The 24930-nt window shown below is 39.5% G+C and overlaps 1 protein-coding gene across 3 annotated transcripts; it reads left to right on the plus strand.

The window, feature by feature from the left end:
* The first annotated feature begins 4826 nt into the window (after positions 1 to 4826).
* Positions 4827 to 19277, plus strand: skap2 (src kinase associated phosphoprotein 2). Of its 3 annotated transcripts, XM_079468675.1 has the most exons (13): positions 4827 to 5035; positions 5568 to 5673; positions 5766 to 5791; positions 6559 to 6660; positions 8986 to 9066; positions 9152 to 9235; positions 9328 to 9452; positions 9631 to 9694; positions 11496 to 11606; positions 11774 to 11851; positions 14516 to 14634; positions 18756 to 18852; positions 18970 to 19277. In XM_079468675.1, the coding sequence occupies exons 1-12, from the start codon at positions 4912 to 4914 to the stop codon at positions 18846 to 18848; spliced, it is 1113 nt and encodes a 370-aa protein (XP_079324801.1). In that variant the 5' UTR covers positions 4827 to 4911; the 3' UTR covers positions 18849 to 18852; positions 18970 to 19277. The 3 variants fall into 3 exon arrangements, with proteins under 3 accessions (XP_079324801.1, XP_079324800.1, XP_079324802.1); XM_079468674.1 differs by having other exon boundaries at positions 4961 to 5035; positions 18756 to 19277; XM_079468676.1 differs by having other exon boundaries at positions 4962 to 5035; positions 14519 to 14634; positions 18756 to 19273.
* The last annotated feature ends 5653 nt before the right edge of the window (positions 19278 to 24930 follow it).

The following is a 24930-nucleotide window of genomic DNA, read 5'->3' on the forward strand; positions in this document are numbered from 1 at the left end:
AAAAAAATCTGCGGTGTTATTTAATGATATATAGGCTTGCTGTTTTAAATAAGTATTATCATTTAAACTTGTAAAATGAAAATGTAAACATGGCTGCTATGAACTGATATTTTACAGATATATCGTGATACATTTTTTAGGATTAATCAAGAATGTATGTTACGTTTACTAATTTGTCGTTTTATCGAGTGAGAAAATTGTGATTTATAAGGCTGTTAAATAGATCGCAACCGGATCAAAAGTTACTTTAAAAGTAGAACGCAGTTAGGCATGTAATTGCTCGTTACGTTATTGATAATTCCCGGCTTGGTTGCCGTCAAATCGAGATTTTTTACTATACAGAATGAGCCAATTGAAAAGTTTAAGATGCTCAAAACTCAAAAAGGTGATTGATATCTTAATGCTGCGTGCACAAATAATCCCCTTGGTCTATCTGACATAGGGAGTCTCATGGCCAAAAGCTGTAACGTTTCGAGTTCAGCAATTACATTTTATTGCCTATTAAACCTTCGACAGGGGGTTGGTGTTGAGGCAGCACTCCACGTAATTCAATCCGTCGCTGAAAAATAAAATTCATCAGACAAATAGCCTTTTTTTAAATTGCATTTAGTTATTAGTCGATCTACATTTACTACATTTAATTTAGCTTTCATTTCTACAATGTTATTGTAACAAGTGTCCTGGCTTGGACAGTTGCAACTAGTTTAGGTAATAACATGTAGCGTTTTTAACAGGAGAGACCGAAATGACTGCATGATCTCACGATAGGACCTTGTTTGTGTTAAATTAATTCTTGACAAAACTTGAATTTTCCATTTCACAATTTCACAGCCTACCCAAATATAGCTAGAAAAGCGAAACTTGCTTGGCTCAGGCCTGCCTCTTTTGATAAGATACTGTTTTTTGTGCTCTTGTAGCCTACTGCTAAATAGGCTATACGCTCGCCGTTACGGCCTCAGTTAACTGTATTTAAATCTTTATCGACCAGCTTTCTAGGGAACAGCGTTTCACATTTTTCTCAATTGTGGTTCTGTTAACACGCACAAATTTGAATTTGCAAAGTTTTATTAATGTTATTAATACAGATAAAGAATTACACGTGTTTAAATTTAGATATATTTAATGCATTTTGACATTGATGGCATTTTGCATCACATTAAGTGTAGCTTTAATTAAATGCATAATAAAATATTTATGAATAAGATTAAGCCTTTTTTTTGTTTTGATCCGTCGATCTACCCTTTTCAAGTTTTATTTCGAAGCTATTTGCTTTTGTTCTGACTCCATGGGCTCATATTAAGTGCACGTTTTGTATAAAATGGAAAACGTAATTGAATCAATGAAGTTTCCGATGCAACTTCCGATTATATTACGGATACACAGAGATGGGGTTTAGGTTCGAAAAATTATTTCCAAATATCTGACGCCCGTAACTCTTCTCTAACATTATGTAAATGTTCAAATGGAACGAGGCCCGGGCTACACCCGCCAACAGCTCACACCATATTAAAGCAACAAAACATAGATAACTTTACAGCACAATAGTCTCCAAAGGAGAAGAGTCTTTAGGACTAGTATGGCTATTAGACCTATAACCACTATCGGCCTATAACCTGGTCTTATGGGTTTTCAGATAAAGTCATCTTTAATTGCTACAGTATTAAATAAATAAGTGAAATTCTATTTTTTACATTTAATTTAGGTTGATACGCAAAACGATGGGTGAATCCTCACTTTCAAAAATGTCACCAAACAAAGGTTAAAACAGTTTGGAGCTCTGCGTGCGTAGCGCCAAATCTTGCCTGAACAAATAGTTTGACTGACGTCCTTTGACGGAACAAAACACGTGACCAGCATTCTTTAATCAGGTTAAAGACCGAGTTGAGAAGTGATCTACATCCGCACGTCGAGCTACCGTATCCACAATACATTTAGCAGGATCGTCTTTAATATTACATTCTTAACACACTGTCAAGATTTGACTGTTAAAAATACTTTAACCAATCTAAACTCCAACGCAGGCGTTTTAAGTCAATTCATACTATTACTTGAAATGTGTTTAGAATTTTATTGACAGCTGTTTAAACATTTTGTTTCTGACACCATCCCCAAAACATCACTGAGATTATAAAACAGAATTCTGGATGATAACTCTGTGGTTTAGCATCAAATATAATAATCGTAAGCATCCCTTATCCATGGAGATTCTAATACAACTTTTTGGTGGAATTATTTATTATACATTTTTTGAGACCATCATTATGGTCACAACCGACAGTCGTGACGCTTTCATGAAGTTTAATCAAACTCAAATATTTACGTTTCTTAATGCAATCTGATGTTGAACCTTGCACAATGAGACTTCGGGCCGCCTGCAATGTTATTTTCTCTCATTGTTCAGCAGCCTTTCTGACACATTTTTGGTCATCACAGCATCTAAAAAAGTAAGGCATTTGTGCAAAGTGTAGTTCAAGTCCCAACAAATGCCTGAAAGAGGAGAGGCTCAGTGCTCATCCACTGACTGTAATGTCTTTGCAGGCACTTAAAGCCAGTGCAGTCAGCCTTCAGCTGGTTTCCATGGAAACCCTGCATTTAATCTTTGTGGTCCCTTTTGTCATTCCTATGCAGGTGGGCTTCATGCAGATATTTTGTGGGTGGTGTGAAATTAGAGCAGAACCACTCCACATAAACAGCAAGGACACGATGCTACATTGAAATACATACTGTTCAAAAATATCATTTTTGAATTTGCATTTATGTTTCATTTATCCACTTAAGGGTTTCTACCATTTAAGATTGGGAATTGCTAAGGTAAAAGATTAGAGGCAACCACAGCAACAGCACGGAACACAAATGAGTAAATTAGCTCTCTGAAGCATGATATTATACCATAGATCATGTTTATGGGATTTGTGAAGTATGCAAGTGTTCTTTTAGTGGCATTTGCGTGGTCTGCTTCTCAATCATCTCTATTCCTGTAAAATAAAGGACTTTTTCCTCTTGAGGGTGCAACTGAGGTCTCATACAGCTAAATGGAAGACTGGCACATGGTTACTGTTTGCTGTGGAACAGAGTCACTCTGAGCCACTGGAAAATCTTCATGAATACATTTAATAATAAAAAATTAAAAGTCCACGAATGCACATTTCATATACAATGATGACTTTACATGAAGTTATTTATTTACTCATCTATTAATTTTTCCTTAACACAAACGCATTTATTGACCTAAAAACATTATGGATAATGTGAACTCATGATTCCTTTAAGGGAGCCCAGACTTCTGTCGAGAAAACAGGTGGTGAAAGTGAGTGTCACAAGACAGTTTAAATGTTGAACGTTTAAATGTAAGCTAATTCTAAGCCTTTTAACAACAACACCTGAGCACCCTAATCCCTCAGAAGCCAAGGGGCAAAAACAGCCACTTCATCCACCAAGCAGTTGAACTTCACAAAATCCCACGGCACCCTGAAGGCAGTTTGAGATACAGTGGCAGCCCCTCAGATGTTCTTCATGTTCAGAGGCTGTTCAGGTGTTCAGATATGACCTGCCTGTCACATGTCATGGTATTTGCAGGTGACCTCATCTATCTCAGCTATGTTTTCAGTGACAAAGTATCTTCACACTGGTGCTACAAAACTAACCCCAACACACTTCAGTAGGATTTGCATTCAGCTCTGCCAATAAAATAATAACTCTCTACAAGCTCTCTGACACATAAGCAAAAGCAAATGTGTAACAGACTCAAGTGAAAAGACTGACATGAGAAGGGAATAAATCAATAGCATCAATCTGTGGTTTTCATAAGGCCCATTGTGACAGTTTTGCCTACCTCAGAACCATATGCTGTGCAAAAATGACTAATAAATTGCTAAAACACGTAAAGATTTTGCCGATTAAACATGATGATCACTGGTTATGATGACACGTATGTAAAACTGCATCATTAGCACATAAACAGTTACATACTTTCTTGGTAAGTTGGTGCCAGAAGCCGAGACGTGTGAACTGAGGTGAGTCCAGATCAAACAAGGCTGTCTGAGGAGCATGAGATATGGAGCTGCTTCCCTCTCCTTTGAAAGGTCAAAGGGCACTTCACCTCTCTTTCCCTCTCCTCGCCAGATGGATCTGTGACCAGGTCAAATGAGGTTCAAGCAGTGCTCACGCAGTGGGTTCAAGCATGCAGGATGTCAGTGCCGAATGCCAGCCAAACTGATATAAAGTAAAATAAGCTTCGTATGCACATCTTCGAAAGACTTACAAATACATCTGACTTTTCACAATCATTTTTGTTTGTGTAGGCTGCTTATTATACAACAATGCTTGTATGCATATGAAATGAACTTTTAATATGATTTCATATCAAATTAACTGTTTTATATATGTATTCACATTAAAACAAACTCCACGCTTCACAATCTCTGTGACACAGCACATAAGCACAGAGAGAGAGAGAGCGAAAGAGAGAGAGATAGAGAACACAGCCAGATGGAGATGGATGGTTTTGTGTTTTTTCTACGAAAGCTGTGCATCACCCCCATTCTTCACCTGTCTGCTACCTCAAGGATAAACGGGCCCCTCTCCAAACAACAGGCCCACTGATACACCCAAAGGGTCCCAATGTCCTGTAGTGGACCACCGCTGAATTAAATACAAAGGAAAAATAGACATTCACGACCAATTAAAAACCAGAAATTTACCTTCCGGTTTCTTGTTTTTGGATGTCCACTCTCATGTAGCTATAATAAAAAATAAAGAGCAAATATGATCAACTTCATATTGCAGTGAATAAAATGTTCAATGAATCACTCCATGAAATCGAGTCTGGTGAAGGGAACTAGTGATTCCCCAGTGCACACTTTATACGTGACGAATGATGCCGTTTCATTTGTATGCTGGTTTCGGCAGTTTATGCAATTGCCTCTTCCGTATCTCCCATGCCACTTCAAACTTCCGTGTTTCGAAGGCTATTGCTGGGTCAAGCCGTGTATCACAATGAGGTCCATACCGGAAGATTTAACAGCACTTATTTCAGGTAACGTTACTGTTGCAATGTTCGGATAAACGATAGTTGATAACGCGAATGTTTTGGTCTCGGGAGAAATTAAGGATACAAAGATTTTGATCCAAGTTAAAAAAAAAAAACATGTATTTCTGTTGGTACAGGAAAGAGGAAGCTTCGACCACCGATACAGGCTGAATATTTCCCGTTAAAACAGACTTGTGTTTACTTAACCCTAAACATAAACAGAGCGCGAGGGGATCAAAGTAACACGAAATGCAGAAATAAAGAGAGATCTTGTATAATGAACTGCGGATGAAAACGTTTCCATTCAGTCTGTTAGACTTTTAAAAGATTGAGCCGGAAATATGTGTTCTCACCAATACGCTAATAAAAGTTGTTATCATGCCTTTCCTCTTACTGTACTGCGTAGCGTGTCGCCATACTAAATCCCAATGAGACATGCACCTGTTAAAAACACCACAGTAGAGTAACGTGAACTTAATTCAACAAACACAAATCAAAGGGAGACATGTTATATTGAGTGAACGGTGTGTGTTTACAGATCTGGAAACCTTTTTGACGGATGTTCTCAAAGCGGAGAATTTAAGTAAGAAGGCGAAAGAGAGAAAGGATGCTTTTATCAAGCGGATTAGAGAGGTGAAATCGAGGTACGGGTGGATGTACTGATATATTACCTGAATATTGTGTTCTGAAGCTGAAATGAGCAAACATTAACACATACAACCCATCTCTGTTACAGCTACCCACAAGATTTCAAGGACAAACGTAAGTTTCGAAGAGATGCGCTTCTGTACGTGTGTGTGTGTGTGTGTGTTTGTTTGTGTGTGTGTTTGTGTTTGTGTGGGGGGGAGGGGCTACTAATAAAGAGCATGAAGTGAACTGATAATTCCACACTCTCTGCCTCCTGTTCCCATCTATTTTGTCTGTACAAAAATATAAATTATATTATGAGTAGCCTAAAATATAAGACATTTTTAACATATGCATACGATCGAGTGATTTTAACCAGCCTAGCAAATGAGCTCTGCTGAGGCAACAGGAGAGTTTAGAAGAAAAGATAAAACATATTGTACCCAGCTTTGTGAGTTTAAAGGTTAGTTAAGGTGCTGGCGCTTGTGACTTTCAGAGCTTTATTTTTACCTTATAACACCACGACTAGAAAACATAATAAAAAGGTTATTTCCTCATCTTCGGCTACAAACCTTTGCATAACTCTTGCTTATTGCTGGTGTGTGATCAGTAGGCTATATCATGCAATGTCAGAGGTGTTTTGTTTATCCAGAGTATTCCTGGAATATCTTTAATCTATGCAAAGTGACTATCTTGGAAACATGGCCGAGTGCCACCTAATGCTCCATGCAACTGGATACAAAGCAAACAAACATGCCTCACCATACAAGCACCTTATCCAAATTCCTGTCCAAGCAACACGTGTAAAATATGACATGGAGATTATTGTTGAAATGTGTCTTTCTGGTGGAGGGCTGGGGCTGCCACTGTTAGATAATGCTGATGAAGCCTCTGTTAAACAGGAGAAGATGAGTTTGCCGAGCCGGATGAGATGGACACCAACAACGACGGCGGATCGCTTCACTCAGAACAAACTGATAGAGATGAAGAAAGTGCTTATGATGGTGAGTGGAGAGCTGTGGCATATTTGAATGTTTTCACAAGAGCCACGGCATAAATTGTAAGTATATCACAAATTCTGTAAATGCCATTAAATTATCCTCGGGAAGAGCAACAGCAATTTACTGAACTTAGATTAGACTATTCACAACTGAAGCACCGGGGGAAAATATCTTTCTGACTATAAAGAAAAACATATCATCTATTCTTCATGCTCTTGCAGCATGGGCTGTGTGTACATAACAATGTGCCAGTACTTTGTCATGTCCTGTCCAGGATTTTTAGTACTAGGAGAACACAAAAGCTGAATGAGGTGTTTGAAAGACTGATGTAACCCAGCAACAGGCCCAGGAACGGTTTGAAGCCACATATATGAGGGGTTTGCTTCTCTTTTGTTTCTGAGCAAATGGTTTATGGTCTGTAGCTCAGACAATGCCGCCCACAGCCAATGTCAATTCAGCCCCCTGTTTTAGCTTCTCCTACTGTCGGCAGAAATTCAAGTTTTTTATAGATGCTTCCTCATTGTGCCTATACCAGAGAGCACAGCTGCTCAGCTTAGAGATGAGACATATGCCTTTTAGGACAGTACTGGCAAAATGAGGCTTGGACAATGAACAGAAAGTTATTTGGTCTGGTTTTCTGCAAAAGTTATTTAAAGTCACCATGAAATCAACTGTCAATTCTTATATTTTCATATTGCAGTGTTTATTATAGATCACTTCGAAAGACGTAAACACTTCTGGTCCAGAAGAACTTTCAGTTTTGTAACACCGAACAAATTACAACCCACAGAACAATTATAACAGATTTTTATGATCAGTGTAAATGTTAAATAATATATCTTCACGATTATAAGAAATTTCACTGAAACCAGAAGTGCTTCTGGGCTAGTGTTTACATCTTGTGACGTGGTCTGTAAATAATTTAAAGGTCCAGTGTGTAACTCTTTGGAGGATCCATCGAAAGACATGCAATATAATATCCATAACTATGTCTTCAGAGGTGTATAAAGAGCTTACACAATGAAGCGTTATGTTTTTTTTTACCTTAGAGTGAGCTATTTCTATCTACACACATTTGCGTGGAATTCGCCATGCTCTGTCAGCCGTTGTAGTTTTTCGAAAGGGAGGGGTGGAGTGAGCGGTTGGTTGCAATTCGCAACCTTGCCGCTAGATTTCACTGAACTGACCTTTAAATCAGAAACATTTCCCAAAATGAAATCTCTTCTCTGCATGACTTATGTTTCCAAGGGCGGGACAGTTTGACTGTCCAATGACCAGGCTCCCAACCTTTTACAATACAATACAATAAAATCCAGAAGAACAAAATGAAGCCCCGTCCTGAATTTTTATTATTACAGAAGCTGTTACATTCAGATATATGTCACTATTCCGAAGAAAACGCAATTGCAACTTACGTTTCATGCCAATTTTAAGCAAAGATTTTAGTAAAGTTGCAGACGTCAATGTTTTTTTAAGGGGCAGACAATTAGTGATATTCTTGCTATGAAAAACAAATGTCATGTCAAAATAGACCCAGCTTAGGTCCGGTTTGTTGACAGTTTGAGCTTCACCTGTTTTTAGTTTGAGGGTTGCATTTGGGGTGGGGGTTGGTCTTAACATAGACAAAGCTTATTCAGACAATGGGTGCGAACATGTTTATAGTTTTGGCTTGTTTGTGTTTTTTATTTATTTATTTTGTAAATGCATATCCATACTTGCATGCACAAACTGTAAATGTAGGTTTTGACCAGTGACTGAATTAAAAGCTTGTTTTCTAGTTCTTTCACATTTTTCTATACCCTCATTCAACTACAATCCACTCTGGGGTCATTCTGTTTGCTTTTCACAGTCAGTGTGTGTCACGCTTCCTTGACACCACTTTTTACATAATTGCAAACATTCCACGATTGCCTGTGTCATTCATAACACCTCAGCTGTCTCACACTCATTCAGCAATGCAACGCTAGTGTGTACACAAGAGAGGGGAGGGCTGTGTAAACCAGAGAGGAGGTTTGCTTTGAAAACAGAGCGTGCATCTGTTTCACATACAGCTGTACCTGAAAAAATGCAGCATGAAACTCTATTCTGTCCACTCAGGTTTGAATCCCCGCTAACTCGAGTCTTACTCGGCAACGACCGTTGATTTGTAAACCTAAAGCGGGCTGAAGTCGTTTTTTTGGCTGCCTTTAGCAGATTTATAACTCCCTGTGAAAGCAGGTGCACCACTCTGTGGCTTCTTCACCTGCGCAGTATGTCTTGTTATAAATAAGCTAGAGTAAGATAATAAATTTCAGATTTTCTTTTAGATGTAACCTTTCTATACAACAGGAGTCCAGCAGTATCCGGCGGTGGCAGCCCAAGACCTTCCAGCCGTTTTGAAGAGCGGCTTCCTGGAGAAGCGCAGAAAAGGTTGGTAACTGCATCCACGCGTCAATTCCCAGAAAATATAACATGCAAGAGACTCATAAACATTATAAGCTTTTTCGTCATCTAGATCACAGTTTTTTCGGCAACGAGTGGCAGAAGAGATGGTGTGCCTTAAGCAACAACATTTTCTACTACTATGGTAGTGAGAAAGGTATTACAGATGCAGTGTAACCAATTAAACTGTAATTAATATCTCTTTTGTTCAATCTGATGGATAATCAACTATATTTCACATATCACTAGATAAACAGCAGAAGGGAGAGTTTAATATTGTTGGCTACACTGTCAAAATGAACAACACCCTACGGAAAGATGCTAAGCGGGATTGCTGCTTTGAGGTCTCAGCTCCAGACAAGCGTGTATATCAGGTTAGGCTCTGTGTATTAACACTGTGTATAGCAATCCTCTGATCACGAGGAGGCTATGTAATATAATACATAATGAGATTGTAAAATATTGCAGTTATTGAGATTCAAGATTCTTCATCAGTCTCCTTCATTCTTTCTGTGTTTTGTTTAATACCACTTTCATGTTCTGATGCCACAGTTCTGCGCTGCTTCTGAGAAAGATGCAAAGGAGTGGGTGGAGCACATTGACTTTTTGATAAAAGGTTAGACTTTGTACATTTTGTCACCCTTTGGCACAGGGCTGGGGATTGCAACCGACCTGGCCATTCAAATCTTTAGATGGTTTTGATTCGATTCAATAATAACTAGTTATCAATACTTAGATTAGATCAATTAGATTTGCAGACACAGAATTCATATTGAAATAATAATTTTGGTTACTGAAACCCTCCAACTCAGCTATATTACTGAAATGCACATTTAATTAGCAACAGTCCCACACTTTTACTTTGGGGAACAAATATTGTAACAAGAAATCATAAATATGCTCATACAATGCAGGGTAAGCATAAACTGCAAAATGCACATTTCTGCAAAAAAAGAACATTTTGCAACAATGAAATTCCTTAACAAACTGAAACATGCTTTAGAAATTCAAAACATTTCGAAACAGGCCCACATAAAGCCTTCATCTGGATCTTCCCTTACAGAAAGATATCCAATGAAGCATGCACATGAAAGGGATAGTTCAACAAAAAATGAAAATTCTATTAACTTTTGCTCACCCCAGATTGTTCCAAACCTGTATACATTTATTTGTTCTGCTAAACACAAGGGAAGATATCTGGAAGAATGAACAGATCGCATCCCCTGTTGACTCCCATAGTATTTATTTTCCCCATGGCAGTAAAAGGGGGATGAGATTTGTTTGGTTACTGACATTCTTCCAAATGTCTTCCTTTTTAATCAGGTGTGGAACAACCTAAGGGATTTTTAGGAGGATCTATTGACCGAAATGCAATATAATATACAAAACTATTTCTTAAGGGGTATAGTAGACCTGACGTAATGAACCCATGTATTTGTATTAACTTAAAATAAACTATATCTACATATGGGGCGGGCCTACATATATTGAATTCGCCATGTTTTGTACAGTAGCCTTAAATTAACAAACAGCTCTACAAAGCGCATTTCCTCTTTCTCTTCCTCTGCCCCTTACTCCTAACTGCTATCTTGCTGTCAGATCAAACGCCTTTAACAGCGTTGCTATATACTGTTCACTAGCTATGCCCTAAAACGTGCTGTGCAATGCAATGAATTGCTTAGCTTTATCATAGCTTAGACCACGCAAATAATAATGCAAACGAATAAAAGAAGCGACGACGACACGAGTATATACAAGCAGCACACTGGTTTCAGATGAACAATGACGCTCAAAACTGCTCCGTTACACAGCTAATATTACAACAACAATATATCTTGGTTCTAACAAACAGAAAGAATTTACTCTCATACTGATCCGAATCAAAACAACGTCCTTGGGGGTGATTTGTAGAAGATCTTTCTCTCCGTCTAAAATATCTCCATAGATATATTTGAGTATCTCCGCTAAAAGCAAAGTATAGTACCAAGGGTCCTAAAGCGTATCTGCTGGGAAGTCTTTATAATATTAACGCAGGTCCTGACTTTTATCCTTCTTCTTATACTTAAAATCCACAGACCCTTTATTTTATGTAATAAATAAGACATCGCTCTTTCTACAATCTTTCTAATGCCTGCATGATCTTTTACTTGAGTCATGAGAAGACACGCTGTCTCAGCCGACGACATCTTTTTGTACCACCATCGTGTTTCGAAAGTAAGGGGTTAGCAGAGGACTGAGATTGGTTGTGATTCTCGAACTCACCGCTAGTGGCCGCAATAAATCCCACTCTCGACCGTTAAGAACGGATTTATGGATTAAGAAACGATTAGAGTATTAATAAATATTTTTTATTCCAACCCTTTTTTTGGCATATGAACCATCAGCTTTACGCTATGACATCATGTTTTATGTATCAGATATGGGTGGAATCATACCCGAGGATGAAGAGGAATACGATGACTGTGTGCCCGTCAGCAAATCGGTTATGGCTGCCCCTATTGATGATGACATCTATGAAGAGCTCCCTGGTTTGCCATTTATTTACTTCAAAATTTTATTTCAATGCTCACGATGAATGAGTACAGTTGATATTTCCAGAGATTTATTATAAATTTGGTCAAAATGGCAAAGGAAATGGAATAGTGTGGTATGTTGACCTTTTCCTTGACTGGCACATTTATTCTCTCCCTCTCAGAGGAAGATGTACCGCAGCCTGATAAAGCATCAGTGACCCTGGCTAACAAACCCCCACTGCCGTCTGCCCCTGTGACAGGTAATTACCACTAGGTCATCAGGGCTGTCCATTCCCTACCTGCCCGGCTGTCCCATAACACCATGTTGACACCCAGTCTGCCTGGTGGGTATCATTTGTCACTGCATCTTTGTTTTTAAGTTAAAAAAAGAAACAGCGATGGGGAAAAGGCAATAATAGGGAGAAATGTCTGCATTTGTTTTTAAAGATGAGGTAACACGCAGTTTCTGCCAATCTTATATTAATCTTGAGTACCGATACAGCATTATGGCATACTTAGCATCATCAAAGTGTATTTAGTTTGATCAAATCTATAAAACACACATACAGCTGTACGATTATATCCAGAAAAAGTCGAGCTCCTGGAGGCGTGCAAAGGGGGCGGAACTACAGCACGAGCACACAATACATCATTGCATTATCCCTGCATAACTGTTGATTCACTATAAGTTTGTGTTGTTTACATCATGCTCTTACAAGCCGATTGGCAACAAAACAGAGACATATTACTTAGTGTGACTGGCTGCGTGCAGTTCATGCCGGGCATCTTTTAGCGCTGGGACCGCGCCATCTATCAGTCTCAAACGAAGCGTTATATCCATCGTTTATTTAACATTCATCACAGAAATGCAGTGACCAAACAAACACAGCCAAACCTCTGTCTGCCAAATGATGCAGCATTGATGGGCGTGCTCTTTCTCAGGCTGGCTGGTTGACGTGTGAGCGTTCTGTTTCGCTCACTGGATGACGGGTGTGCTTTTCCAGGAGAATTGTCCAATAAGGGAATAACAACCCTTGTTATGAAACGGGAATCCATGTTCTAAAAAAACTGTACGAACCCTGGTGGAGGGAATCGAACACAGAAATACAACGTCAAATGTTCAACTCATTGTTTGACAAGTTGACCATGTTAAGCTTGAGAAGCCAGCACGTTTAACAGTGCAAAAATGTCAGAATGCATGAATAGCATGTTATCTCCGCTTTGATTTAGCTGTTTGACAGACACTTTCATCCAACTTGCAGTGCATTCAAGGTACAGTTCATTAGTACATTCATCCCCTGCGGGTCAAACCCATGACAGTGGCATTAATAGCACCACGCTGAACTCAAATTCCATCTAAAAAGGGAGAACGATCTAGAAATGTGGGTATTAAGAAAACATAGGGATTTGGCAGATTAGATGGTGCAGTAAATATGATGACAGGAGCGGGAAGGTTGTCTGGACCACAGGAACCAGCTGTCTGCATGAGCCCTCAGGAGGAGTCCAAAGCACGATGGACCCTTGACGAAATGTTCTCGTTTTCATCAAATGCGCATATGTTTGTTCCACAACTATTATTTATTGCCTTTTCCAATTATCTTATTTAGCTTAAAATGTTTGAGATCTTTATCTAAATATATTATTAATTATAATGGTTTATGGGCAACAGTGGTTTTTCTGTCTCTGTGCGAGTGAAGCCTGTATCCTGCAGAGCGCTGGGCACTGGGCAGGGGTTGGTAGGCATTGGAAGCATTGGCAGGAAGTCACTCCGTTGGTGCACTGTGGCCCACCATGGCCCTCTGCTCTAGATTCACAGCACAGGAAGTCCTGCTGACAGAATCGATGGCTGAGGCAGGATCTCATGACAGATGCTCAGAGGAGGAGGCCAGCTAGAGACCTACAGAGTGCCATGATGATGGGAAAACTAGAGGTTTCACTGGAAAGCTTTCACAGATCTGGGACAGCAAAATCATCACTTTAATTTCTAGGAAGTAGCTGTTGGCATCTTGTATGATTTAAAACCTAGAGGCGTGTTTCTTTCTGTAATTGTAGATGAGTTTAGTAGCAGTAGTCTATTGAATAAACTACAGTCTGTGAAAGGCCTGGATAAAATCTTAATGCAGCGGTAGGTAAGATTATATTTAGAAAATAATTATAATAATCTGCCAAATCAGCATAGAGATTTACCTTAAGGGGTATTTTTATAGGGAGGCTGTTTTTCTAAACGCCCACTCAAGGTGCTGGCAATGGGTAGACAGGTTTAAACGTGACTGTGTTTTAAAGTGATAGTTCACCCAAACAAAGATATTTTGGGAAATGCCTTGGTGGTTTTGTGTTCATACAATGGAAGTCAATGGGTGTCAATGTTGTCTGGTTACCAACATACTTCAAAATATCTTCTTTTGTGCTTTGCAGTAGAAGGAAAGTCGTACAGGTTTGTTTTAACCATCCATATATCCATATTATAAAGACATAACATGCAACCAAATCATCTAAATTTAGCTCAAGATCAATAAAATTGAGTTGCCAGATTGAGATTGTGCAAAATGGATCCAAACAGTGATCAGCAGTGTCAACTCAGAGGAGAAGGAAGTTATCTGCTATATCATGTTACCCTACACTATGACACAGTTGTAAATTGAAATCTGTAAATTCCCCACATTGTCCATTTTGTCTACTCTCTGCTGCCCACTAGTGGACATTTCTGTGCCAGAAAAACACTATGTCATACCAAAAGCAAATGTATATAAAATACCTGCCCATAACTTTTGGGTATGTGCGTGATCAGTTAGTATTGAGAAAATCTTCATGAGATGTCGACCAACAACAATATAATAATTTTGTGACACGATGAGTGAGTTGAGTAATGACCTATGCGATTATATATTGTCACATAACTACCATTTTTTTATCATGTTCCCCAGCAACAGTAAACAAGAGCACAGACTATGCAAACTACTTCCAGGGCTTGTGGGATTGCTCGGCAGACCATCCGGATGAGCTCTCCTTTAGGAGAGGAGACAGCATCTACATTCTCAGCAAGGTATGACAGAAGTCAATCTAGTGTCCTGGAAAGTTCCAGGCTCGCCGCAGTTGTCACAACCCACGTGCTTACGGGCCCGCATGAGGTAATGTTTAATACCATGCTTGTGTTGCCCACTCTAACGTCAGAGGGAAAACATGAATCTGAAAAAAAACACTTCAAGTCACGTACAGTTAAATAAATATGGTGTGATGTCTGGATAGCACATATGAGTCAGATTCAAAAGATTCGTTTTGGACCCAGTTGTGCGGTGTCTCGTGTGCTTGACGGGGAGGCCTAGATTTCTGAATGTGGGAGCTAATACAACCTCTCCGTGTGCACGGTGATGGGATTAGTCTTGTCACTACGGAAACCATTTTAGTGCTCTTGGCCCTGAGCGGAGCAGTTTGGCAGCCAATGGCATTCTGTCACCTCTCTCCACGTCTGCCCAACATGTGTGTGTATGCATCTGTGAACTTGCTTGTGTGGGTATTTCGGTATTGGAGGACGGCATAATGCCATGTTCAGTGAGGCTAACCGGCCGCAGACCTTTAACATACACATCTCAGCCAGTCACTATTTATGGTTGTAATGGCAGTTTGTGTTCGCAGGAAACGCTGAATCTACCTCTCTATTCACACCAGGTGTGGCAGAGAAGTGCGTTCGGTTAAAAACTTCCCCAACCTGTCAGCTCCCATGCGTTAACATGAGAGCAGATCACGGTCCTGCCCGTGGGGTTTGTACCTGGCTGGCGAAATAATTACCTTGATACCTCTTGAAAAGTTCTCAAACCAAATATCTTGCAGACTGTCTATTTAACAGCTTTACGTCTCCGAAAAAGAACTGGAAATCATACCACAACTATGCATGTTCGTGAAAAGGGGCTTTTGAGTTATTGACTGTATGACGGTCTTCTCATACCATCGCTTTTCCAATGTGATCCATTAGGTAATGGAGCAAGTTAAAGTCTCCAGAAATGAATACATGTGAAAGATGTCGAGAGAGAAAAAAGAACTGCTGAATGCAGCTTTCCATAATTTCGCCCAATTTATTTATATTCGTTTTATTAGAGACACAGGAATGTGCAGTAGCGAGATAATGTATCTTCAGGAGAATTAGAGATGACATCCCAATTTCACCAGTGGCTAAAAATCCATAATTTGTAATGGATATATAAAGCATGCCAATGGGGAAATTATCTCATTCTGTTAAAAGTCCTCAGGCTGTCAGGGTATGACAGAATGTGAGCTGAATGGTATCCAGAGGCGGCTGTCGTAATTCAGAGCAATTCTGCCATCTAGTGGTCATAGCTGGTAATGCCCACAACTATATTGGTAGATTAGGTGTTGTTTCATTTGTTTAAATGGTAAATAAAATCACCACACCCAGACTATTATAGCACAATTCATATAATATAATATCCATAATATATATTTCAATACATTAATAAGATACACACTGATCTGTTAAAGGGATAGTTCGCTCCCAAATGAAAATTCTGTCATTTTTTACTCACCCTTTGCCATTTTAAACCTGTATGACTTTCTTCCTTCTGCAGAACACAAAAGATATCTTGAAGAATGTTAGTGATAAACAACACGCCACACATTACATTTTATTGTATCTACACATTTTTAGGTTACCAACATTCTTCAAAATATCTTCTTTTATGTTCTGCAGAAGAAATAAAGTCATACGGGTTTAAATTGACAAGAGGATGAGAGAATCATGACAAAATGTTTGATCATCCCTTTTAAAACACAGAACAAAAATGATGTTATGCAAATGCTGCTCGAAATAATGCTTTGGGGTATATGTGCCATTTCCTGGGTTCGACACAGAATTGGTTTCGCACAAATATTACAGGCACTCTTATTTCCGTAACCCCTTCCCCCTCTCCGCAGCCGGGCTTGTGGATGACCATAAAGCTGGTGTGGGTTTAGTGTCCAGCTGTGGCTCAAAGGCCATTCAGAGCAGTCTGAGGAGCAGGCCAGTAGAGCTATTAGTGGCCTACCTCTTTCCCCTTGGCCATGCAGCAGCTGCAAGTCTAACACCCCACCCCCCTCTATATACGGCCCCCGTCCAGACCCTCGGTGACTCTGAAAGGGTATTGACCATCAGACCAGGGGGAGGTGTCAGGGCCCTAAATCACACACACCACACTCTTCCCTTTTCAAAGCAAGGCAGTGTGTGCTGTAAATGATGCTTTGCCAAAACAGTATGCACACGGTCTGTCTGAGGTCCAACGATCAACAATCACAGACGGCCTTGGATCAGACTTGGATTTCAGTTTTACATCATGTAATAATTTGATCTTGCATGACTTGAACAATAAAGAAAAGTATTTGCTTTCTATAGATAGAGGCTAAATAGACACAAATAATATGTGTGTGTGTGTGTGTGTGGCCATGTGAGGCCTTTCCTCTTGCAATCTTATTAGGAGGCGAGTGTGACAAATCTGAACATTGGCACCCAGACACATGTGCTTGCACACCTAGGGAGGCTTGATCTCAGCGGCTGTGCCTGTCAATGAGGTGTGTCTGTATCAAAGGACAGATACAGGAAGTTTTTCCTTCACCCCTTCCAGATTTGGACTTCCTGTCTGGTTTCACACAGCCCAGACAAATGTGTCGCCTTTTTTGTGCTGCCTGTGTGGCACACGAAGCTGTAAATCCTCCTTAAATCCAATTCTTCGCTTTTACCTCTTGTATCTCTAGCAATTTTTGATTAGCCTATTTAATTGAAATGTTTCAATGAACAGATTAAAGACAAAATCTGTAAAACTGAATCTAAACTTAAACTATGTACCACAATAATTTTATTTTTTCAAAGTACTTTACTGGCATAATTGTTTTACATCACATTCAGTACTATCTAATCTCATTGATCTTGTATTTATGTCTATGGTTATTGCTCACTGCCTTTCAGCAACGAGTGCACGTCGTTCCCTCTCCGAGGACCGTCCACGGCAGAGAGACGCTCTCCATTACGTCTGAGGCAGCTGTCAGCAGCCGCATAACCAGACCTGTGTTTTATAGATAGATGTTTGCACGCAGGCAGTAAGAGGTTTGCTGGCCGGAGCCGAGCACTATACATTATACAGCAGGAATCACTTAGACCGTCGGGGTCAAGTAGGGGCCCACAAACTTCATATTTAACATCAGATGGGGAAAGATTCAAGCCTCATTGCTCTTACTGAATCATACGGAGAGACATTTTTCCCCGGACAGTAACGTGAAGGATGGAGGTTGAAGAGCAGCGAGTGTCTTGTCAGCTTCTTGGAGAGATCAAAGCTTTGAATGTCAGAGAGAAGAAAGGCTGTAAATGTCAATCACAGGTTGTGGATTGAGATGTCGCTGAAAGTTGAAAACAAGGGACGAAGTAAGAAATTGTGAGATTTTGATTGTCCGGGTGTTGGGCCTACAGAAGAGGAATGTCCCCACTCATAACCATCTTGAACTGGGCCCTCACTACCCGGTTTCTTTGTTTTTAAAGATGGAGCTTAACAGATAGCCGCCTCAATTTAACCCCAGCATATCGATGGCATCTGTGAGAAATAGTTGAATATCGTGGATGCGGAGAATACGCAGGGTTTAGCCGCTTTGAAGTGTATGTCACTCCGCGATCTGTTTGTAATTATGGAATAAAGAACGAGAGCGGCCTTGAAAAGGGAACGGCAGATGAATGGATCTTATCTGGTCCTTTATCTTTATGCTTATCTATTCCGTGCGCCGTTCGCAGTAGATCTGTCTCTGTACTTAAAAAGCACAGCCTCACGGATCTGTGGTTCTTCATACGAAATATATCGGCCGTACACGTTCTCTGGTGGAATCTTTATAGGTCCTGTGGGTCGTGTGTCCTTGAATTGGCCTTGGAAAGACAGACGGAATGAGGCAGGGAGGATAGGAAAAGAATGGGGGTGGGGATGGAGCGACAGAGACAGTATGAGAAGAAAATGAGCCGAAACCTGAAGATGAACAGGTCAATGAACTATAAATATTGACAGTTTTCTTTCCCCTGAGCGTTGACCTATGAGGATTGACCTTACTGGATTGTGTCAGTGCTCACAGCGAGTGAGTTTAATAAACGCTGCCCTCTATATTAGCCTGAATTACAGATATTTTGTGTGTGTGTTTTTATAGGATTATGACACCTTTGGTTGGTGGGTTGGCGAGATGAAAGGAGCCATCGGAATCGTGCCTAAGGAATATCTTTTGGAATTATACATCCTATAATTCGGTGAGGCAATGAAACATATCTGCTCTAGATTTGGATAAAATCCAATCAATTAAACCCAATATGTTTCTTTATTAAATAATCCATCCATTTTTACATTTTTTTTATTTTATTTTTTAGTAAACACTTCACGGCCTGCTGTCTGCTTAAATGGGGTGTATAGCAAACTGCATAAATAACTTTAAATATGCATAAATAACTTACAGTATGTGTGGTCAGAGATGTTGAGTACATAAACTAAATACGTAAATGTGATAAACCTGAGAAAGCACCACGTTCTGCAGTATTTAAAAGGTTTAAGTAAATGTAATGTTTTTTGGTATTTAAACATTTGAGACATTAGATCGATGTTCTTAAATATGATAAATATGTATGATGGCTTCTGTGAAAAAAGCATGAAATAAAGCTTGCGTGTTATTGCACTAACAAAATTCTCAGAGTTGTCGTAGCTGTTGGAGTAAATCGTGGCCACTAGGTGGCACCAGGTTCCATGTAACGTAGTGGATCTCAACCTTTTCGGCCCCCCATTGTCCTTAACATTTGATGCCACGCAGTTTTTATTAAAATATAGTTTGGTGTTATTATTAAAAGTATGTATATTCGCAACAAAAAATAATTTCACATGTATATTTTGGTTGAGAAACACTGACGTAACGGTCTGCGTCATATGTTTAAACAACTTCAGCACTGATAACATTTTCTTTGATATTTGTTTCTGTAGCGTCAGACAACACGCCAGACATATTTCTACACAGGCTGTCAGTGTTGTTTGTATATACAATCACAGTATACTCACCGTAACAAGCCGCTGGGAAACAAAATATCTGACCTTTCATATAGAAACGCAACAAACAAATCAAACTGGAGTTCTTCACATGCAGAATTAATTATCTGGCAAGGGAGAAGTGTTTGGCATATGGGATTGTATCTTCATGGTCCATGTGCTCTGATGCGTTGACATCCACAAATATCTGGGCACTGAAGTGAGAATCTTAATTAAAACACGTGTCAGACCGTTACCTGCTCTGCCAAGAATAATGTACCCAAACCAGTTGTTACTATTAGCATATTAACTCGATCAGCCAAGCTTCGCACAATAAATACTAAAGACATTTTAATTTACTCATCAGCCTACATCATTTTAGCCTATGTTATGTACCTGATAGAGCTTTGGAACAGATTGAGTAACATGGAGCTATTTCATTCATTAGTTGGAAATGGTAACCATTTTTTAATAGTATATTAATTGATCAATGTATTTTTAATACCATATTTGAATAATAAGAGTTTTGGAACTGTTACATAGATTATAATTTGTTTTTATTTATTTATTTATTTATTTATCTATCAGTGCAACGGCATATTTGGATAAAAATCCAGAACAATTTCTCATATTTTACTCAACCCATCTCCCTAACAACTATTTTCAACGCCATTTTACAGGATTTCCTTATCTTAAAACTATTTTGCGAGATTCACATCAAACAAATTCATACAGATTATTCACCTCGCAAAACATTTACCGATTCCCTTGAGATTAGGTCTTTTATTCACATGAAAATCGAAGGGTTAAATAGTTGAACAAAACCACAATGCAAAAAATCCCCAAATGGTCTATTGTAATTTGTTTCTTTGTTTATTGGCATGAAATGCAACCTGCACATTTCTTCACCGTTCGTATATGTTCAAAGTTAACAGTTCAATAAACGAAGTCATACATTTTTGACAATGCATTATTATAAACATAATTTCACTGACACGTGAATCTTTCAATTCTACACCTGCTGTTAAAGCGCTGTATGGATGGCTGAAATGTAAAACAGTGACTTCAGTCATTGAACTTCAGCTCTGTCTGTTAAAGAATCTGCAGTAATGAAGAAGCTCAGAGTGGAGATGTTTCCACTGAGTCTTGAGTGTGTTCAATTCACATCAGATATCAGTGGCTTGAGGGGAAGAAAGGAGAGGACACAACGTTAGCTGTGAGAGGGGTGGAGGTAAGACACCTGTCGAGGGAGGTGGGGATTCATTAGTATTCATTATACATTTCCTCCACTTCCAGAGCAGAGACAGGAGGGGCTCCATCCATCTCCATCGCAGAAATAAACAGACAGAGAACTGTGATATCATAGAGGAGGATATTGAGTCAAATGCAGTGTTCAGAGTTTGATCCCTGGAAATCAATATAAAATACACTGTAATGCAAGCACACTTAAAATAATTTATACCAATAACCATTATACTGTTTAATTTACAGAATTTCACATAATTACAGATATAGACTGCAGATATGGAATGCAAATGGTTGGTGTAACAAAAACATTTTACTTTACAAAACAAATGTTTATGCTGCCGGAATATTACCATTTAATGTTTTTTCACAGCAGCAAAAGTGTCTGAATGACTGTAGAATTTCAGATTTTGCACAATTTTACATTTAAAACAATGAGTTTCTATAATAACAATAAACAATACAGCTTGGTTGCCAACCAAACCACTAACACAATGCATTTGAAACCATTTACTGTCAGGCTCTTTTAGTGCGTCCTGAGCAACGAAAAGTCAAACCTTTCACTGAAGCATAACACAATACCTACAAGATGAATTTTGCTAAAATGGTCATAGCCGAACATCTACTTATAACGCCTTTGAAAGAACGTTAGTTTCCATTCAGCACAGGTCCTGTTTTTAGGGTCTGGGAGGCTTTGCTGCAGCAGATGGGCTGTCCCGCTGTGTGCCTGATTGAAACACAGAAGCTGGAGCATATTCATAACAACATCACCAGCTTCTGTCAGCTCCAGCCAAAGAACAAATCAGCTTTCCCGCGGCTCCATACTGCAGGCGACACGACTCCGCTCGGAGGAAAAAGCGAGGCCCAGCCAAGGTCACTCGTGTTTTAAAACCGCCTGACTGTCAATGTTTAAAAGCTCTCTGCTCGTGTAGTGGCACATAGTAGTCATGAAAATCAAAGCTGGAGGTGCAGATGGCGGGTCCATATGTTTGAAGTTCCAGAGAGGTGGCGAGAGGAATATTGAAGTATTGATTAGATAAGCTGCTCTAAATAGGTTGGTCACTATTGATCGTGTATGTTTGAGGATTAAAGCTTGGCTTAATGAGGTCACGCATCACAAATGGATCACAGTATATAGTGAAACTATAGAAAACAGGACTAATGAAGAATATTATTCTAAACCATAAAAATGGAGACGAATGGGCCCGGATGTTCACCACACTGATGGGCAGCATTTGTGGTTTAACAAAGCAGGGTGGAGTGTCTTTGTCCCGTGCGCCGATGATATAGTGAGCTTGAGGCTCAGAACAGAATGATATGGAGCCAACCCTCTGTCCTCTGGGTGACATTCAAAGGCTCCATAAATCCTGCTCTTTATGGGGCCAGTTTGCCATAAATCCCACAGCCTAATTGGAGATGTAATGAATTACCATAATTAGTCATAGGCGGTTTTACATTAAATGGGAGGTGTGTGTGCCGGCGGGAGCAGTCCATCATAGAGAAGCGATTTCGGTGTGTATGGATGGCAGAGATGCTGCTAGAAGTTTTCCCAGCTGTCTAATCAAAAATCAGACACGGCTTTTCGCTTGCTTTCAGATTTTAAGCTCCAAAACCCACAAGGGTGATTAAATGTTTGAGGTTAAGTACAGAATATCATGTCATTTGGCATTTTTTGTCTCTTCAGCTAAGCGATCATACTTATTAAGATTCCCAAGCCTCTGCGCCCCTAAATTCAGTAAGATTCTAACAGATTCCAAGTTTCTTTAAACATCCTGCAGACAGGGGGCAGTCTTGCTTCTTCTCCCCTCAAGTGAAATTTGTTCAGTGATGGAAGAGCTCCTGGCTGTCATCTTAGGCCGTTTTGCTAAATATTACCATGTGGTTTTATAGGCTAATAAATGATTTGGTTAATGGATCTGCACTCTTTTTCCTCTGCTCCGCTCTGGACAGCTGCATGTCCTTTATTACAATTTGTTGGAAAAATATAGGTTTCATAAGTAAATGCCACAGAACAATTAATCTGGGGCGCATTAAACTCCAGCAATGCTGAAACGCTAATAATTAAAACAGGCAACTGCAAATGAAGTTTGATGAGTCAAGTTGAAAGTACTGAGTGCGGAGACTGAATGCAAAGTGTCCTCTTTGATCTGCTTTAACAGGCAATGCGGTAATTATGCCATTTATATGAGCTAACACTATAAAAAAGGACAATTATCAGATGGATTATGTCATGATTTGTCTTATATATATTGTCAGAAAAAATGCTCAGAAAATGATCCCAAGCTGTCACTTGGACAGTACCCTTGCAAAAAGTAAACCTTTTTCAAATGAAGAGACCGTTCCAAATTTTTATTTAATCCGCATTTTTAGATGTATTCGGTCCAGTGTCTGTTGAATTTCAACAAAATCAAACAGCAATGTGACAGACTGACAGCAAGCTAAAAATACATTTATTACTGTTGTATTTCTTAAAAGTGAATATGAACTGAAAATATACAGAGCATCTTGTATGTTGTCTGTTATTTCTATATTTTCCTTGCGAATAAATGCAAATAGAAACAATATTTTTATTCGAAATTTGGGAGAAATATTATTAGTAGTTCACAAAATGAACCAAAAAATGATCATTTTACCTTAACACATACCTATAAATAGTAAATCTGAAAAACTGATAATTTTGGAATGGTCTCTTAATTTCGCAGCTGTATCTCATAGATGGATGGATGGATGGATGGATGGATGGATGGATGGATGGATGGATGGATGGATGGATGGATTGGATGGATGGACAGACGGACGGACAGACAGACAGATAGATAATTTCATAGATTATTTGTTTGTGTATTAATGAACAGCAACGTTCTTGAACTTTTAAAACTTCAATTTCTCTCTCTCTCTCTTTCTCTCTCTCTCTCTCTCTCTCTCTCTCTCTCTCTCTCTCTCACACACACACACACACACATCAAGTTGTTTGAGAGACATCTACGATTTGTTTGTGTATTAATGAAAGTTGAGAACAGCAACATTCTTGTACCAAGTTTTTCACACCTTTAAAACTTCACTTTCTTTCTTGCTCTCTCTTTCTCTCTCTCTCTCTTCCTCTCACTAACCCTCCTGGAAATAACAGAGGCTTATTTATGTGGTATCCCCAGGCGTCCCTTTGGGGAATATACTGCTTTTCCAACTGGCCTCTTGTCAGCATGCCATTAAGGCCCTGTCTTCATTTTACACCTCTAAATCTGATTCAGACTCCACTGAAATGTAAGCAAATATTAATTGGGGTCAGTCGCAGCAGATGCAACTCATGCAGGCGTCTAATGTAAGGTACCTTTGTGGACCCGTGGCATTAGAGAGCGGGGTGCTGACGCCTCAAAATTTCCACGTATGCTGGCTGTGGCCGAGATGATTCATAATGGCTACAGTGCTCTGCCTTCATATTTTACCCGCCAAGTGTTTTATCAATTAAAGGAAATGCTGTGATGGTACCCCGGTGCCACGAAGCCTTTAGCTTTAGACCTGCTTGTTAAGTCGCAGCGATACAAAAGGGCATTTGTAATACACACATGGAAGACTCTCTGCCATTTTAGAAACCTTTTGTTGGGAGTTTAATGTTAACAGTGACTTTGGCAAACTTGAGTTTTTCCAGTCGGAGTTTCGGGGTGATTTGAAGAACGAGTTTTATGGCGTATACAGTTTGCAATCAGCTGCTTTGTTTTATGGACATACGGCAGAAGAAGGGGATGGGCCAAGTCTCAAGGTTTTGAAATGTCTGTGAAATTAAAACGTGGGTTACGTACTTTGTCATTGTCGGATTTGTCGCCGGCGTGATTAGTCGGATAGTCGGTTGTTACAGACAATCAAGTCTTCCTGCCGTGAGGCCTGGGAGATGACGCAAAAACCACAGCACAAGGTAGAAACTTGTTTCAGTCCAAGTGTTTTTATTTTGGACCGCGGTCTTGGCACACGTGAATCCACACACTTTACCCAACAAGAATATAGGAAAGAAAACATAAAATAAATAATTTAAACTGACTGAACAAACAGAAGAAAAAAACATAAGCTGTGAGGAGCAA

This window comes from Barbatula barbatula (assembly GCF_947034865.1).
Source record: "Barbatula barbatula genome assembly, chromosome: 12".
NCBI lineage: Eukaryota > Metazoa > Chordata > Actinopteri > Cypriniformes > Nemacheilidae > Barbatula > Barbatula barbatula.

Coding starts and splice junctions, on each gene's coding strand:
- skap2 (XM_079468675.1), top strand. CDS start 4,912: ATGCAATTGCCTCTTCCGTATCTCCCATGCCACTTCAAACTTCCGTGT. Junction 5,674..5,765: donor ATTAGAGAGGTGAAATCGAG/GTACGGGTGGAT, acceptor TCTCTGTTACAG/CTACCCACAAGATTTCAAGG. Junction 11,852..14,515: donor GCCGTCTGCCCCTGTGACAG/GTAATTACCACT, acceptor CATGTTCCCCAG/CAACAGTAAACAAGAGCACA.